Genomic DNA, 15,657 nt, shown 5'->3' with positions numbered 1-15,657 from the left:
TTCGGTCCATCGTGCCTGCACCAGTTTGCCAAATAAGCATTCTTTTGGCCATCTTCTCTCCAAGAAGAAGTTCCAACCTCTCCAATCTATCCTATAGTTGAAGTTTTTCATCCCTGGAACGATTCTTGTAAATCCCTTTTGCACTCTATCCAACGTGTTCACATACATCCTATAGTGTAGATCTCAGAACTGTACAAAATACTCCAGCTGAAGTCTAACTAATGTTTTCTATAAGTTCAGCATAACCTCTTTGCTTTTCTTCTCTGTACCTTTATTAATAAAGCCCACAATACGATCTACTTTATTAAGTGCTCGCTCCATCTATTCTGTCATGTTTAATGATCTGTGCACATATAAGCCCAGGTTCCTCTGCTCTTGCGCCCCCTTAAGAATTGTACCCCTTATTTTATAATGTCTCTCCATGTTCTTCCTACTAAACTGCATCATCTTGTACTTCTCCACATTGAATTTTAGCTGCCACCTATCTACCCACTCCACCAACTTATTTATATAATTTTGAAATTCTACACTATCCTCCAGTTTACAATGCTTCCAAGTTCCATATCATGTGCAAACTTTGAAATTGTCCCCTGCAGTCCAAGATCTAACCCATTAATATATACCAAGAAAAACAATGTTCCCAATACCAACCCCTGTGGAACTCCATTGCAAACCCTCTAGCCTGAAAACTATCTATTGACCATTACTCCCTGCTTCCTATTATTCAGCCAATTTTGTATCCACGTTGCCACTATCCCTTTTATTCCGTGAGCTATAAATTTTCTCAGAAGTCTGTTGTGAGGGACTGTATCAAATGACTTTTGAACGTCCATGTACACCATATCGACTGCATTACCCTCATCGACCTTTTCTGTTACCTCTTCAAAGAACTCCAGCGAATTAGTTAAACACAATTTTCCCTTTAGACATCCATGTTGCCTCTCCCTAATCAGCCCCAATTTTCCATTTAACTACTAATTCTATCCTGAATAAGTATTCCTGGAAGCTTTCCCACCATTGAGATTAAACTGACTGATCTGTAACTGCTGAGGCTATCCTTACACCCTAGGGTGTAATATTTGTAATTCCCTAGTCCTCTGACACCTCCCCTGGATCTAGAGAAGTCTGAAAAATTATGGCCAGCATCCCTGTAATTTCCACACTCATTTGCTCCAATATCTTTGGATGCATCTATTCCGGTCCCGGTGCATTATCAACGTTTAAATATCAACGGGGTGAGTATGCAACACTTCCTCCTTAGCAATCATGAACCCTTTTAGGGAAAGAAGTTCCTTGTTGGCCTGGATAGTATCTACCTCTTTGTTAAAGACAGAGGCAAAGTATTCACTTAATACCTCAGCATTTCCCCATGCCTCCATGAGTAAATTTACTTTTAGGCCCCTAATTGGCCCTAGTCCTCATTTTACCAGTTGGGGTGGCAGTGGCAGAGTGATATTGTCGCTGGACTAGTAATCCAGAGGCCCAGGGTAATGTTCTGGGGGCACAAGTTCGAATCCCACCATGGCGGATGGTGAAATTTGAATTCAATAAAAATCTGGAATTACAAGTCTAATCACAGAATTTACATTGTTGTAAAAAACCCATCTGAAAAACCCACCAAGGAAGAAAATCTGTCGCCCTTACCTACTCTGGCCTATATGTGACTCCAGATCCACAGCAATGTGATTGACTCCCTCAGGGATGGGCAATAAATGCTGGCCCAGCTAGCGAGGCCCACATCAAATGAACAAATTAAAAAAACACCCATTTAATATTTATATGGCGATAGAAAACTTCGGGATTCCCCTTTACGTTGGTTGCCAGTCTTTTCTTATAATTCCTCTTTGCTTCTCTAATGGGCTTTTTTACCTCCCCTCTGCAGTCTGTATTCCTCTTGGTTTGCAATTGTATTTTCTACCTGACACAAGCCACATACCTAACTTGGAGCTATATCACTATTCCTTTCCCGTTGTTGGGTGATAACACTGGAACTTGCTGCCGACGAACTCTGGCACCACACGGTCTAAGAAGAACCATCTCCTCAAAGGCAGTAATGAATGGGCAATAAATACTGGCCTAGTCAACGACACCCACATCCCATAAATTTAGAAAAAAAAGTAGCTACTTTTTCATTCACCCAATGTCTGCGTGGGTCTCACCCCCGCAACCCAAAGCGATGTGCAGGATAGGTGGATTGGTCAAGCTAAATTGCCCCTTAATTGGGAAAAAAAATAACTGGGTACTCTAAATTTAGAAATAAAAATTAGCTAATTTTTCATAGTTTCCCTCAGGTAGATTGGTCTCTCGCCCAAACCCAACAGGAATCACTGCCAACCAACGAGAGGTAGAGCAAGAACTCTCCTTTCTACCTGTGATTTAAATTGCAGTCAGAGCAATTTTGGGATGAAAGAGCACTTAGAACTTTATTCCATTTTAACTGTTCAGTTACCACCGGATGGAAGTGTGTTAAAATTCTCCAGTAAGCTTCAACTGAGTTGCCTGAAGCTAGAAAATCAAACAAATTGTCTTTTTTGAAGGGGAAAGGATGAGGCAGCCAATTCATTTGTCACCATTAAACCATTGTCTAGGATGCAAAGTTGACTTTTTTTTCATTCATTTTTGTGGGATGTGGATGTCGCTGGCTAGGCCAACATTTATTGCCCATCCCTAATTGCCCTTTTGAAGGCGTGCCTGTTTTGACAAAAATGGTCTGCTCCAGTTCCTATTTCTTAGGTTATTATGCCGTTAACTGTGGCAATTCCTGCTGTCTTGGGGTACATTAGCAAATGGATCTGGGGATAAGCAAAGTTGCACTTATTGATGCTGAAAAAAATCTGTCCACAAGTTAAATATTTGCATGCTTGCCTGTATGTGATCTGCTGCAAAAACTCACTATATTTTTTGGGCTACTGCAGTCACTTTCTGTTGCAACTCACTATTCAGAGGTACGTTGTTTACTTGGATATATCATGTTTTTCCAGCACAAGCAAAGTATGGATGACTTTCCATTCCAGAGAGAACCCAGTAGCTTTAGGAACAGAACCCAACTTCTTGGACAAAATGCTTTATTCAGATAGGACTCCTCCAATGTCATCAAGCTCAGTTGCTAAAATTTGTGCACAAGCATTCTTAGCTGCTGTGAAGATATTGTACCTTTTGCTGAAAAAATAAGAAAAATATACCCATTTCTGTGTGTAGCTTTTTAATTTTACACTTTCCACATAGGAAGTTTCCTTCTCATTTTGATGTACTGTCCATATTGTTGGCAATATTAATGCTCCAGTTCTTCAGCTATTGATTTTGGTTTAAATCCACCAACCCCCACCCCTAATGTTTGATCAAGGAACGAGGAGCATGGTCGATAAAAAGGCCTTGTGTACAAATGAGTGGAAGATGGTTATCTGACTTTGTTTTAAAGAAGTGGTATTTGTGGAATGTGCCAAAATCCATAAATGAAATTCTATCCGGACCAAGAGCATGTAATCTTAACATGATATATTAGAATTGCTTGCAGAATGAATGTGTTTAGAACTATCATAAATAACAAAATGTAACCTAAATAGTTTCAGCAACTGGTATGTAACAAAAATTAACGTGAATTTTTTGAAATCTCTGTCTCCTCCCAAAAAATGGTCAGGTGCTATCCTGTCTGTGACTTAAGCTCCTGAAAAATAATGCCCAGATATATTGATGAAAATTTTGATTGATATATGTTTTACAGAATTTGAAACATGTATTAAATTTGAATAGGTTTACAAAGAATATATATATTTTACAGTGTGGAGTTAAATTGCATCTAGTATTATATGGAAAATGCATTGTGGCAGTGCAAAGGATAGTGGTGCTTTATTCGATCAGTGTATCTGAGAAAATGATGTATGATAAGTTTATGAAGGGGGCCAGAACTTGCCCAGGGAATTATAGAACAGTCAGCCTAACATCGGTGACAGGACAAAGAATGGAATCCTTTAATAAAGGTGAGAGCAGAGAAAAGTCGAGAAATTAGAATTAGAAAAATGAATAGTTAACTTGGATTTAAAAAGAAAAATCTTACTGTACTAAATTTAATGCATTTTGACAAGGCAACAGGAAAAGTAGACAATGAAAAATGTAGTAGATATAATTTATCCCATCTTTCAAAATGTCTTTGATAAGATGGCCCACAGTAGACTAATAAGTTCAGAGAATGTGAAAATAGGAAAAGTAGCTGAATAACTTGCTAGCTGGTTTTAGGACCGAGACAGTCGAGAGTGGGAGAAAGGGTAATTATTCAGCGTGATAGAAGGTTTGGAGGTGGGTTCCAGAAAGAACAGTTCTGGGACCACATTGATGATTTAGATATTGGGATCAAAAGCACAATTTCTTAAATTTGATGTGGAGATGCCGGCATTGGACTGGGGTTGGTACAGTAAAAAGTCTTACAGGTTTGTTTAGAGTCACTATCTTTCGGAGCGTAGCTGCTTCATCAGGTGAGTCATCTGATGAAGGAGCTACGCTCCGAAGCTAGTGATTCCAAGCAAACCTCTTAAAATTGAGAATGACACAAAATTTGCAGAAGGGTTTGGGGTCAGTGGGGAATGATCATGGATGTGATGCACACTGCTTCCACCATAAGTCAGTGGTGAAAGGAGTGAATGTTTGTGGATGCGGTGCCTATCAGGTCGCTGTTCTTTCCTGGATGGTGTCAAGCTTCTTGTGTTGTTGGAGCTGCATTCATCCAGACAAGGGAGATTATTCCATCACATTCCTGACTTGTGACTTGTAGATGGTGGACAGACTTTGGAAAGTCATGAGGTGCCGGATTCCTAGCCTCTGACCTGCTCTTGTAGCCACAGCATTTACATGGTTGGTCCAATTCAGTTTCCGGTCGATGGTAACCCCCAGATTGTTTATGGTGGAGATTCAGTGATGGTAATGTCATTGAATGCCTCGGGACGATGGTTGGATTCTCTTGTTGGAGATGGCCATTGCCTGGCACTTGTGTGGTGTGAATGTGTGATGCAAGTGACATTTGTCAGCCCAATATTGGATACTGTCTTGGTCTACCTGCATTTGGACATGGACTGTTTCAGTAGCTGAGGAGGTCCAAATGGTGCTGAACATTGTGCAATCATCAGTAAACATCCCACTTCTGAGATTATGATGAATGGAACGCCATTGATGAAGCAGTTGAAGATGGTTGCACCCAGGACACTACCCTGAGGAACTGCTGCACTGATGTCCTGGAACTGAGATAATTGACCTCCAACAACCACAATCAATGTCCTTTCTGAGAGGTATGATTCCAACCAACAGAGTTTTCCCCTGATTCTCATTGACTCCAGATGTGCTTGGTCAAAGGCTGCCTTGATGTCAAGGGCAGTCACTCTCCCTTCACCTCTGGAGATCAGCTCTTTTGTCCATATGTGAACAGAGGCTGTAATCAGGGTAAGGAGCTGAGCGTACTTGACATAACCTAAACTGAGCATCAGAGACCAGATTATTGCTGAGTAAGTTGATTACATTTTCTATAGCTTTGATGATTGAGAGTAGACCGACAGGGTGGTAATTAGGCAAGTTGGATTTGTCCTGCTTTTTGTGTACAAGACAAACTTGGGCAATTTTCCACCTTGTTGGGTAGATGTCAATGTTGTACCTCTATTAGAACAGCTTGGCTATAGCTCGGAGCAAGTTTGGGAGCACAAGTCTTCAGTATTATTGCTGGAATATTGTCAAAGCCCTTCAGCTGTTTCTTCATATTACGTGGGGTGAGCCAAATTGGCTGAAGAAGGGGGTGATGCTCGGGACCTCTGGAGTAAGTAGGGATGGACCATCCAATTGGCACTTCCAGCTGAGGATTATTGGAAATGCTGCATGCCTTAAACTTTGCGTAGATGTGCTATGCTCCCCCATCATTGAGGATGGGGATGTTTGTGGTCCCTCTCCTTTCAGTGTGTTATTTAATTGTTCGTCACCATACATGACTGGATGTGACAAATAGAGTAGATGCTTTAAGGGGAAGCTAGCACAAGCATTTAAGGGAGAAGAGAACCGAGGGTTACGCTTGTAGATTTAGATTAGGAAAAATTGGAGGGGACTTTTACTTTTTTTTATTCGTTCATAGGACATGGGCGTTGCAGGCTGTACCAGCATTTATTACCCATTCCTAATTGTCCTTGAAGGGGCAGTTAAGAGTCACCATGTAGGCCAGACCCGCATGAACATTAGTGAACCAGATGGATTTTTACAACAAACAACGATGGTTTCATGGTCATCATTTCAGATTTTTATTGAATTCAAATTTCATCATCTGCAGTGGCGGGATTTGAACCTGGTTTTAATCTGGGTCTCTGGTTTATCACCCCAGTGACAATACCACTACGCCACCGCCTCCCATATGAAGCATAAAAACAGGTATAGACATATCTAGACTTCCAGAAGGCGTTTGACAAGATATCACATAAAAGACTGATCCAGAAGGTGAGATTGCAGGAGAATGGGGTGGAGTACTGGATTGGATTGAGGAATGGCTGACTGACAGAAAGCAGAGGGTCGTGATAAATGGATCCTGCTCTGGCTGGCAAACTGTAACTAGAGGGGTGCCGCAGGGTCAGTCCTCGGACCTCAGCTATTTACAATCTATATAAATGATCTGCAAGTACGGACAGAGTGTAACATAGCAGTACTAAAATAGATGGGAAAGCAGGCAGTGAAGAGGAGATTAAGATTTTACAGATATAGATAGGCTAGGCGATTGGGCCAAAATTTGGAGTTTAATGTAAATGTGTGAGGTTATCCATTTTGACTGGAAAAATAGAAAGGCAAATTATTATCTAAATGGAAAGCAGACTCAAAATGCATCTGGGCAGAGGGATATGGGTGTCTTTGTTCATGAATCACAGAAAGTTGGTGTGCAGGTTCAGCATGTAATTAAGAAAGCAAATAGAATGTTAGTGTTTTTTGCAAAACGACTTGAGTATAAAAGTAGAGAAGTGTTGCTGCAATTGTATAGGGTGTTGGTGAGACCATATCTGGAATATTGTGTCCAGTTTTGGTCTCCTTATTTGAGGAATGATGCGGTGGCATTAGAGGCATATCAGAGGAAGTTCACCAGATTAATTCTGGGGATGAAAGGGTTGAAGTATGAGGAGAGATTAAACAGTTTGAGCTTATACTCGCTGGAGTTTAGAGGGTGAGAGAGGATCTAATCGAGGTATATAAAACATTCAAACGTTTGAAGTAAACGTAGACCAAATGGTCCCCCATGTGGGGCAATCTAGAATGAGGGGTCACAGATATAAGTTCAGAGGTGGTAGATTTAGAACTGAGATGAGAAGGAACTACTTCTCGCAGAGGATAGTGAATTTGTGGAACTCGCTGCTCCAAAGTGCGATGGTATCTGAGTCATTAAATAGTTTCAAGAAGGAGTTAGATGCATTTGTGATTTTTAAAAATGGGTTAAATGGATATGGGGAACAGATGAGGAGGTGGGTTTGAGACAAGGAAGAGATCAGCCATGATCTGATGGTGGAGCAGGCTCAAAGGGCTGAATTGCCTAACTCTGCTCCTAATTCCATGTTTCTTTAGACTGGTTGGCTGTATATCCTATGAAATCCTATGCAACCTCCCTGAAAAACATGACCAGCAGGAGAATACCAAAACGAATTTGTTTGGCACTTTTTGTGAATGATGTGCTCATGAAGATAGGGAAGAATGGATCATGATATTGCATACTTGGAAGTGATTCTGTGAGCTAGCAATACAGTTTTTAATGGATGGAGAATAATGGGCTGAGTGCTTTCAACGTCCTGGAATACTACCCCAGTGCCTCATATTCCCAGCTCACAGAATCATCCTCCTAAACCAAAGTCCCTTGTACTGTTTTAACAATGTTTCTCGGCCTCAACCTCTCAGCATCAAATTCAACAACATCAGTGTTTTTTTTAATTTCTCAGTTCAGAATTAAGGACAATGTTGTTGTGTGTCCATGCCTATTAGGAACTAGAGCAAATTATTTTTTATTTCCCTCCTGGATTCCTCACTGCCATCAAAGAGTAGCTTTATTGGGCTGGGTTTGAATCTAGACCCCAGAACGTGAAGTATTTTTGAACAAAGTTAGTAATGTCTCTATTAAATAGAAGTTATTTGTGTGCTATTGTTTTTCTGCATTTATTTTCAACTGTTCTTAATGACTCTGACATTTTGTGCCTTTTTCTCTTATAAACAGATAATGGCAAAAACAGACGAATTGTAGAAACTCAGTTGGGAGATTTTCTTGTTTTCTTGCGTCGTGTTATCTCCTTCAAAAATGTACAGAGCAATATTGTTTCTGTGAAATGGATTGATCCACTTTTATTGATAGCTACACGGATGCACGAAACAGGTGAAATGGTTAAGCTGATAATTACCATATTGTAGAAATACTATTCATAATGTACTCCAGTGTTCTTGAGTCAGTGCAACTTTTAAATGTTCATAAAACTTTCATTGACACCTTTTGTCAGTAATATGAAAAGTGCTTTTCTCATATTAAGTAAAGTTTAGAAACATTAACTATTATGATAGTTTCAGAAAGCGGCATGTATTGGTCAATCATGTGAAAAGGTAGTTCAAAATGTAAATGTATGATTTATATAGATTTTACTTATTCTTGCTTAGATTGATGCACTATCTAAATCTTCTTACATCTTGAAACAGAACTTGCATTCTCACAATTTATTATTGATTTGCTTAATGAATTGACAAACTAGTTAAAACTTTTACAACAACATTTTCCTCCAGGTGTTCCTCTTGTACGCAATTTACGTACCAAGCTGCTAGCATTACATATTTTGGAGTCCCTTCTGCCTGCCTGCTTGGAGCCAAACCAAATTAAAGAGGTAAGATTTCTTGGTGTACTTAACCATTGTTAGGTTAAGAAATATATATAGTTCACTATGACTCCAGACCAAAGCTGCTAAGCTAGTTGTAACAGTTTAATTAATTTTACTCCTGGAACATTCAAACATTATTTTCTTTTTCTATTTTTCATATTAAAATATGAAGGATATCAATGGTGTTCAACATAAACTTTCAAAATATTTTCACCATCATTAAGTTCATTTAATCAAACTTCTAATAGCGTCCTGAACTGTGGGTAAATGAGCCTCTTCTGAGTATCATCAGTCATTTTCTCAATTGTAGTTCTCGGGACAACTCTTCAATTTACCCTTGTTGATTTTTTAAAAACACAGTGGGAAGATTTCTGGGAATTGCAGCGGAGGACGGCAAATCAAGGGGGGGAAACCAAAACAGCTTTCATGCCAGCGGGATTTCCTCATTCGATTGGCCCCACCTCCTACCAGTTACGTAATGGGGTTTCCGCCATGCAATGACGGGAACTCCATTGAATTAATTTAAATATAATTATCGAGTCTCCCCATTGGAAAATCCCACCGCGGACAAATGTCGCCCTTGCTTGGACTCCCAACAGATTTTTACAAACTGGGAACTGCTAAACGGAATCCAACCTTTTTGGACCCGAGGTTGTTGACGGGGGTGACTCTCTGAGTAGCCCTGCCAAAGTGACGATTACGTGAGCTCCGACTCTGCTCGTCTTTTAATCTGTCATTTTATCCTGACACACTTCTCATACTTAATTTTTCTTGCTCAATATGGCTTGCGCCATGTCCCTGGAAGTTCATGGATTGGTCTTTTCATGAGAAAAAACAAGATAAAATGCTAAATTCCTCGTTTGCGGTGGTTGGAGTGGGCTGGGTGGGGCCGAGTTGTTAGTGGCACAGTTGATGCTGAGCGTGCTCTCTCGCATTGGCAGTGCTGTGTGCCTCAGATGATGGCCGCTATTGAAGATGTTGCTTTGACTGAGAATTTCGGCTCTGCAGTGCAGATCATTAGAGCTCACTCCAAGGGATTGCGGGGCACCTTTAGAAGAGCGATGGAGCCGCATGAGAAGGTTTGTGCACTCGAAAGAGCACTGTCCCGAAAGAGCTCTGTTCCTGGGACTTCATCAAATGCCTTCTCGTAGTCCATATAAACGACATTCATGGGCATGTCACTGTCCATTGCCTTAGTCACCTCTTCAAAAAATTCAGTGAGTTTTGTCAGGCATGACCTATCCATCATGAATGTATGCCGTCTCTCCCAGATTAACTGAAAATTTTAGAGGTGTTCAGTTACCCTATCCTTGATTATAAACTCCAACAATTTCCCCACCAGAGGTGTGAGGCTCACCAAAAGAGAAAATGCTGGAAAATCTCAGCATCTGTAGGGAGAGAAAAGAGCTAACGTTTCGAGTCCAGATGACCCTTTGTCAAAGAGATGTTAGGCTAACTGGTCTGTAATTCCCTGGCTTTCCTCTTTTGTTATTCTTAAGCGGTTCCAACCCAGAGGGATGACTCCTGAATCTAGGGAACTCAGAGATTATAGTTAGGGCATCTACAATGTGCTTCCCTTCTTTAATATGGTCAGGTGGGTCAGGTCCTGGGATTTGTCACTCTTCAGTCCAATTAATTTCCTCATCAATGGGTTGCTTAAGTTAATTTTATTTAGTCCTTATAAGTTGCTTTGTGTTCCTTTGCTGGTCTTAGTATCTTTCTCATTTGGTAGGATCTGAGCTGTTTTTTGCATTTTTGGAACCTCTTTTAGTTTTATGCTGTCCCTTATCTCGTACATTGTCCATGGCTGTTTTGTCCTGTGAAATTTAGCTTTTCCCTCTCTGGGTGTAAACTGGTTCTGTATTGTTTTAAACATCTTTCACTGTTCTTCAAGTGTTTTACCCATTAGCAGATTTTCCCAGTTTACTGATCAGTCTCCGTCTCATCTCATTAAATTCAGCCTTACTTAAATCTAAAATTCTAGTGGCTGATTTGTGCTTTTCACTTTCAAACATTAAATTGAACACGATCATGTTATGATGACTTTTTGATAAATGTTCACACACAATTAGATTACTAATTAAATCCGGCTCATTACAAATTCCAGTATTGCTTGTCCCCTCGTTGCATTCAGGACATATTGATGAAGGAAATTATCTCTGGCACAAGCTTTCTGTCAGGGGCTTGACTGCCTTTCTCAATCTATGTTGAGGTTAAAATCCCCCATTAATACTATACCTTTGCGACTGTTGTAATCCACGGGAGGCAGGGGTTCTGTCACCACACCAATATTTATTTACAATAATGATATTACAGGAGCAGCTACAAACAGTGCTGCTAGCAGTCCAGTCAACTTAAGACTGGCTCACAAAGCCTACACAGGTGCTTATATGGGCCCCCTCAATGAGCTATCATTGAGGGAGCTCATACTCCAATTGGCCAACCAATAAAGCTAATTGGAGTTCATTACACCCCCCCCCCCCCCAAGGAATTCCTGCCAGCTGGCATTCCTCTGAGCAGCTTCCTGCTCCTCATGTCTGGGTCTGTCACCTCTGTGTCGTCCGCCGGGTCGTTCTCCGAGGTGGGCGGGGTGTACCTTACAGGTGCCCGTCTTTTCCTTGACGACCTCCTTGGAAGTTGCTCTTCCTCCTCCTTGGGAAGAGGTGTCACGGCGGCCTCGTCGAGTGTGTCCATCTCCGACTCTGACGACTGGATGACGGGGTCTGGAGAAATTGCTCGGGGCTGGGGTGTGGGTATCCTTTCCGTCTGGGCTATCACAGCTTGAGGCGGTCCTGCTTCGCCTGCCTCCAGGTGTGGTTCCGCTGCCCTTATTTGTTCTAGGTGTTTCTTCAGCACCTTACCTCCTATTGAAACCTCATAGGATATGGGCCCTGTTTGGGACTCTACCGTGCCTTTGACCCACGTTGGTCCATTCCCATAATTCTTGACCCAAACCGGTGCCCCCACCTGTAAATGTCTCTGCTGCCGACTATTATCATGCCCCTTGCGTTGGGCCTCCTGTTGTTTCTCCACTTTCCCCGTTAAATTTGGGAAAAGGAGACTCAGCCTCGTTCGCAGCCGCCTTCCCATTAAGAGTTCAGCTGGCGGTATGCCCGTTGTGGAATGCGGTGTGGTCCTATAATCAAACAGCCAGCGGGAGAGCTTTGTGTCCATTGACGCTGCCGGCTGCTTCTTGAGTCCCGCTTTAAGTGTCTGGACCGCTCTCTCTGCCAGGCCGTTGGTCGCTGGATGGTAAGGGGCCATTTTGATGTGACGGACTCCGTTTTCCTTCAGGAATTTTCCAAATTCCCCACTTGTGAATGCCGTTCCGTTGTCCGACACCAATACCTCCGGAAGTCCATGTGTTGCAAACGAGGCCCTGAGCTTTTCAATTGTCGATGCTGTGCTTGCCGCGTTTACCCGGTGGACGTCCAACCATTTGGAGTGGGCGTCCACTATCACCAAAAACATTGAGCCCATGAAAGGGCCGGCATGGTCAATATGCAGGAGGGTCCACGGTCTGCCTGGCCATTCCCACGGGTGCAATGGCGCAGCTGCTGGCACTCTTTGCCCCTGTTGGCATTCCTGGCACCGACGTACCAAGGCTGCTATGTCTGTGTCCAAACCTGGCCACCAAACGTAGCTTTGAGCTAGCATCTTCATTTTAGACACCCCTGGGTGTCCGTGATGTAACTCAGTTAAGATTGCCTGACGGCCCTGAGCTGGGACTATTACCCGGGCTCCCCATAATAGGATACCGTCTTCTACAGTTATTTGGTCCCTTCTGCTCCAGTATGGGTGCATCTGGGGCTCCACTAGTCTTTCCAGTTCCCCTGTTAGCAGTAAATGCTTCATCTTGGCTAAAACTGGGTCTTTTTGCATCCACAACCGAATATGTTGTGCGTCTACTGGTAGGGTGTCCAAAAAATTTAGAGTCATTACTGTCTCCTCTACTTTTGGTATTTGCGGCCGAGTGTCCGGGAGGGGATGTCTGCTCAAAGCATCTGCATTTGCTACTCGCGTTCCTGGTCTGTGCTCCAGAATGTATCTATACGCTGCCAGTAGCAACGCCCAGCGTTGGATTCTAGCTGATGCAATCGGGGGTATTGACTTGTCTTCTTTTAATAACCCTAATAACGGCTTATGGTCCGTCACTATGGTGAATTTCCGCCCGTACAGGTACCGGTGAAATTTTTTTACTGCGAATATCACCGCCAGTCCTTCCTTTTCGATTTGGGCGTACTTCCTCTCAGCCATCGCCAAGGTCCTCGAAGCATAGGCTATTGGCCGTTCTTCCCCATTCCTTTCTCTGTGGGCTAAGACGGCTCCTACCCCATAAGGGGATGCATCACAAGTGACCACCAACTCCTTCCTTGGGTCATAATGCTCTAGGACATTTTCGGATGGCAGCTGTTCCTTAATGTCCCTAAATGCTCGATTTTGGCGGGCAGTCCATTTCCATTTTTGCCCCTTTTTTAGTAGCTGGTGGAGGGGTTCTAGGATGGATGCCCTATTTTCAATAAATTTTCCATAATAGGTTACCAACCCTAGAAATGACCGTAACTCCTGGACCGTGGTGGGAGCTGGGGCTTCTTTTATTGCCCTTATTCTGTCTTCTAATGGCTGTAAGCCTGACTCATCTACTTTATATCCCAGGTATGTCACTTGTGGGGCCAGGAAAACACATTTTTCCCTTTTTAGACGTACGCCTGCCTTTGCGAAACGCCTGAGCACTTCCTCCAGGTTCCTTAAGTGTTCCCTGTTTGTCCTACCCGTGATTAAGACATCGTCCAAATAAATCGCCACCTGCGGTAATCCCTGCAGAATATTTTCCATTGTGTGCTGGAATATAGCGCAGGCTGATGACACTCCGAAAGGTAGCCGAGTATAACGAAAAAGGCCCTTCAGGGTGTTGATCGTAGCGAACTTCTGGGAGTTCTTGTCCAGTTTTAACTGCAGGTAGGCGTGGCTCATGTCCAGTTTCGTGAACAAAAGCCCACCTGCCAATATGGCATATAGGTTGTCTATTTTCGGGATTGGGTATTTGTCCAGCAGTGCGTATTTGTTTACCGTCTGTTTGAAATCTCCACAGAGACGTATCGAGCCGTCTGGCTTCAAAATTGGTACCACCTGCACTGCCCATTCCGAGAACTGTACTGGTCTAATAATGCCGTTGCGCCGTAACCTTTCTATTTCATCATCTACTTTCTTCCTTAATGCAAAAGGTACCGGCCTGGCCTTACAAAATTTTGGAAGGGCTTCTGGGTCCACGTGCAAAGTTGCTTTGGTGCCTATGATTTCCCCCAAACCTTCCTGGAAGACCTCGGGTATTTTTGGAGTACTCCACTCAACTGCCCGCTTCCATTCTGGAAAATTTTCATCCAATCTAATTTTAGGTCTTTCAGCCAGTTTCGTCCAATTAAGCTTGGTCCGGAGCCCTCTACTATTGTCAACGGTAATCTGAGCAATTGTTTCTCATATTCCACGGGTACATGAGTCGTGCCTAGAACTTCCAGGGGTTCCCCCGTGTAGGTTTTAAGTTTCGTCGATGTTTTTGTTAGGGTTAGTGGCTGGAATCCATCTTTGATTTTTCTAAATGCTGCCACTCCCATTACTGATACGGCCGCACCCGTGTCTATTTCCATTATTGTCGGCCGCCCGTTCACCTGTGGGGTAATCTTAATGGGTTCTGCTTTCTTCGTTGCAATATTATATAATTGTTCCCCTTCGGAGGAGGATGGGGCGTCTAGGTTGTGTACTTCCCTGCGTCCCCACCTGCTATTCCTCTTTTGCCACCCTCCTCTAGGGTTTCTGTCGCTGTTACCCCACTCTGTCTGGTGCCAGAAACGGTCCTTCTCTGTTGGGCAGCCTCAGCCGGTACTTCCCTCTGTCTCCAGTTAGTCCTGGCAGACTTGGGGGAAGTTGTGGGGTTTTCCTTTTTCCCTCTATTCTTCAGGCTTTTCCTGAGAGCGGCTATCTGGTAGCAGGACCCGTTGTGGTAGTCCCTCTCACAGGTATCTACCTCAATTGGCGTGCCCTGTAGTTCCTGCGCCCCACTTGCTTCCTTTTCTAGGGACAGTGCGAGCTGTAACGCCTGCCTGCAGTCTAGCTCCGTTTCCGCCAACAGGCGTTTCTGTATTGTGAGGTCGTTTATACCACACTCTAACTGATCCCGAAGCATTTCATTTAGCGTCGGCCCGAACTCACATTTTTCCGCCAGTCTTCTCAGGCGGGTCAAGAAATTCGTGACTGACTCCCTGTCTTCCCGCTTCGCTGTGTAGCATCTGTACCTACGCAAATTGAGGGGTGGTTTTGGGTCGTAGTGCTCTTTCACCAATTCCGTTAATTCTTGGATGGTTTTTGTGTCCGGCACATCGGGATAAGTCAGACTACGTATAATGGCGAAAACTGAAGGTCCGCAGGCCGACAGCAGGATAAGCCGTCTCCTTTCGTCCGTCAGTATATCATTTGCCCGGAAGAAGTAACACATTCTCTCCACGTACTGGGACCAGTCCTCAATAGCCGGGTCGAATGCCTCTAACCTCCCAAAAAATGGCATTTTTAAAATGGCAAGGCTTACCCTCCGTGTGCGGCAGCTGGTCTCCGCAAAATTCTTAGTTTACCTCGTCGCCACTGTAGTAATCCACAGGAGGCAGGAGTTCTGTCACCACACCAATATTTAATTACAATAACGATATTACAGGAGCAGCTACAAACAGTGCTGCTAGCAGTCCAGTCAACTTAAGGCTGGCTCACAAAGCCTACACAGGTGCTTATATGGGCCCCCTCAATGAGCTATCATTGA

General features: G+C 43.2%; 1 protein-coding gene across 3 annotated transcripts in view; it reads left to right on the top strand.

Annotated features, from left to right (window-relative positions):
* Positions 1-15,657, top strand: part of LOC119962749 (probable E3 ubiquitin-protein ligase HERC1) — a 594,360-nt gene that overhangs the window by 235,061 nt on the left and 343,642 nt on the right. For all 3 annotated transcript variants that reach the window (XM_038790765.1, XM_038790766.1, XM_038790764.1), the window contains 2 exons: positions 8,207-8,362; positions 8,761-8,858. In XM_038790765.1, coding sequence (XP_038646693.1) covers positions 8,207-8,362; positions 8,761-8,858 — 254 coding nt within the window. The remainder of the gene's footprint in view (positions 1-8,206; positions 8,363-8,760; positions 8,859-15,657) is intronic.

The sequence above is a fragment of the Scyliorhinus canicula genome, chromosome 3 (genome assembly GCF_902713615.1).
Source record: "Scyliorhinus canicula chromosome 3, sScyCan1.1, whole genome shotgun sequence".
NCBI lineage: Eukaryota > Metazoa > Chordata > Chondrichthyes > Carcharhiniformes > Scyliorhinidae > Scyliorhinus > Scyliorhinus canicula.
Note: the sequence above shows the minus strand (reverse complement) of the source record. Positions and strands in the feature narration are given on the sequence as shown.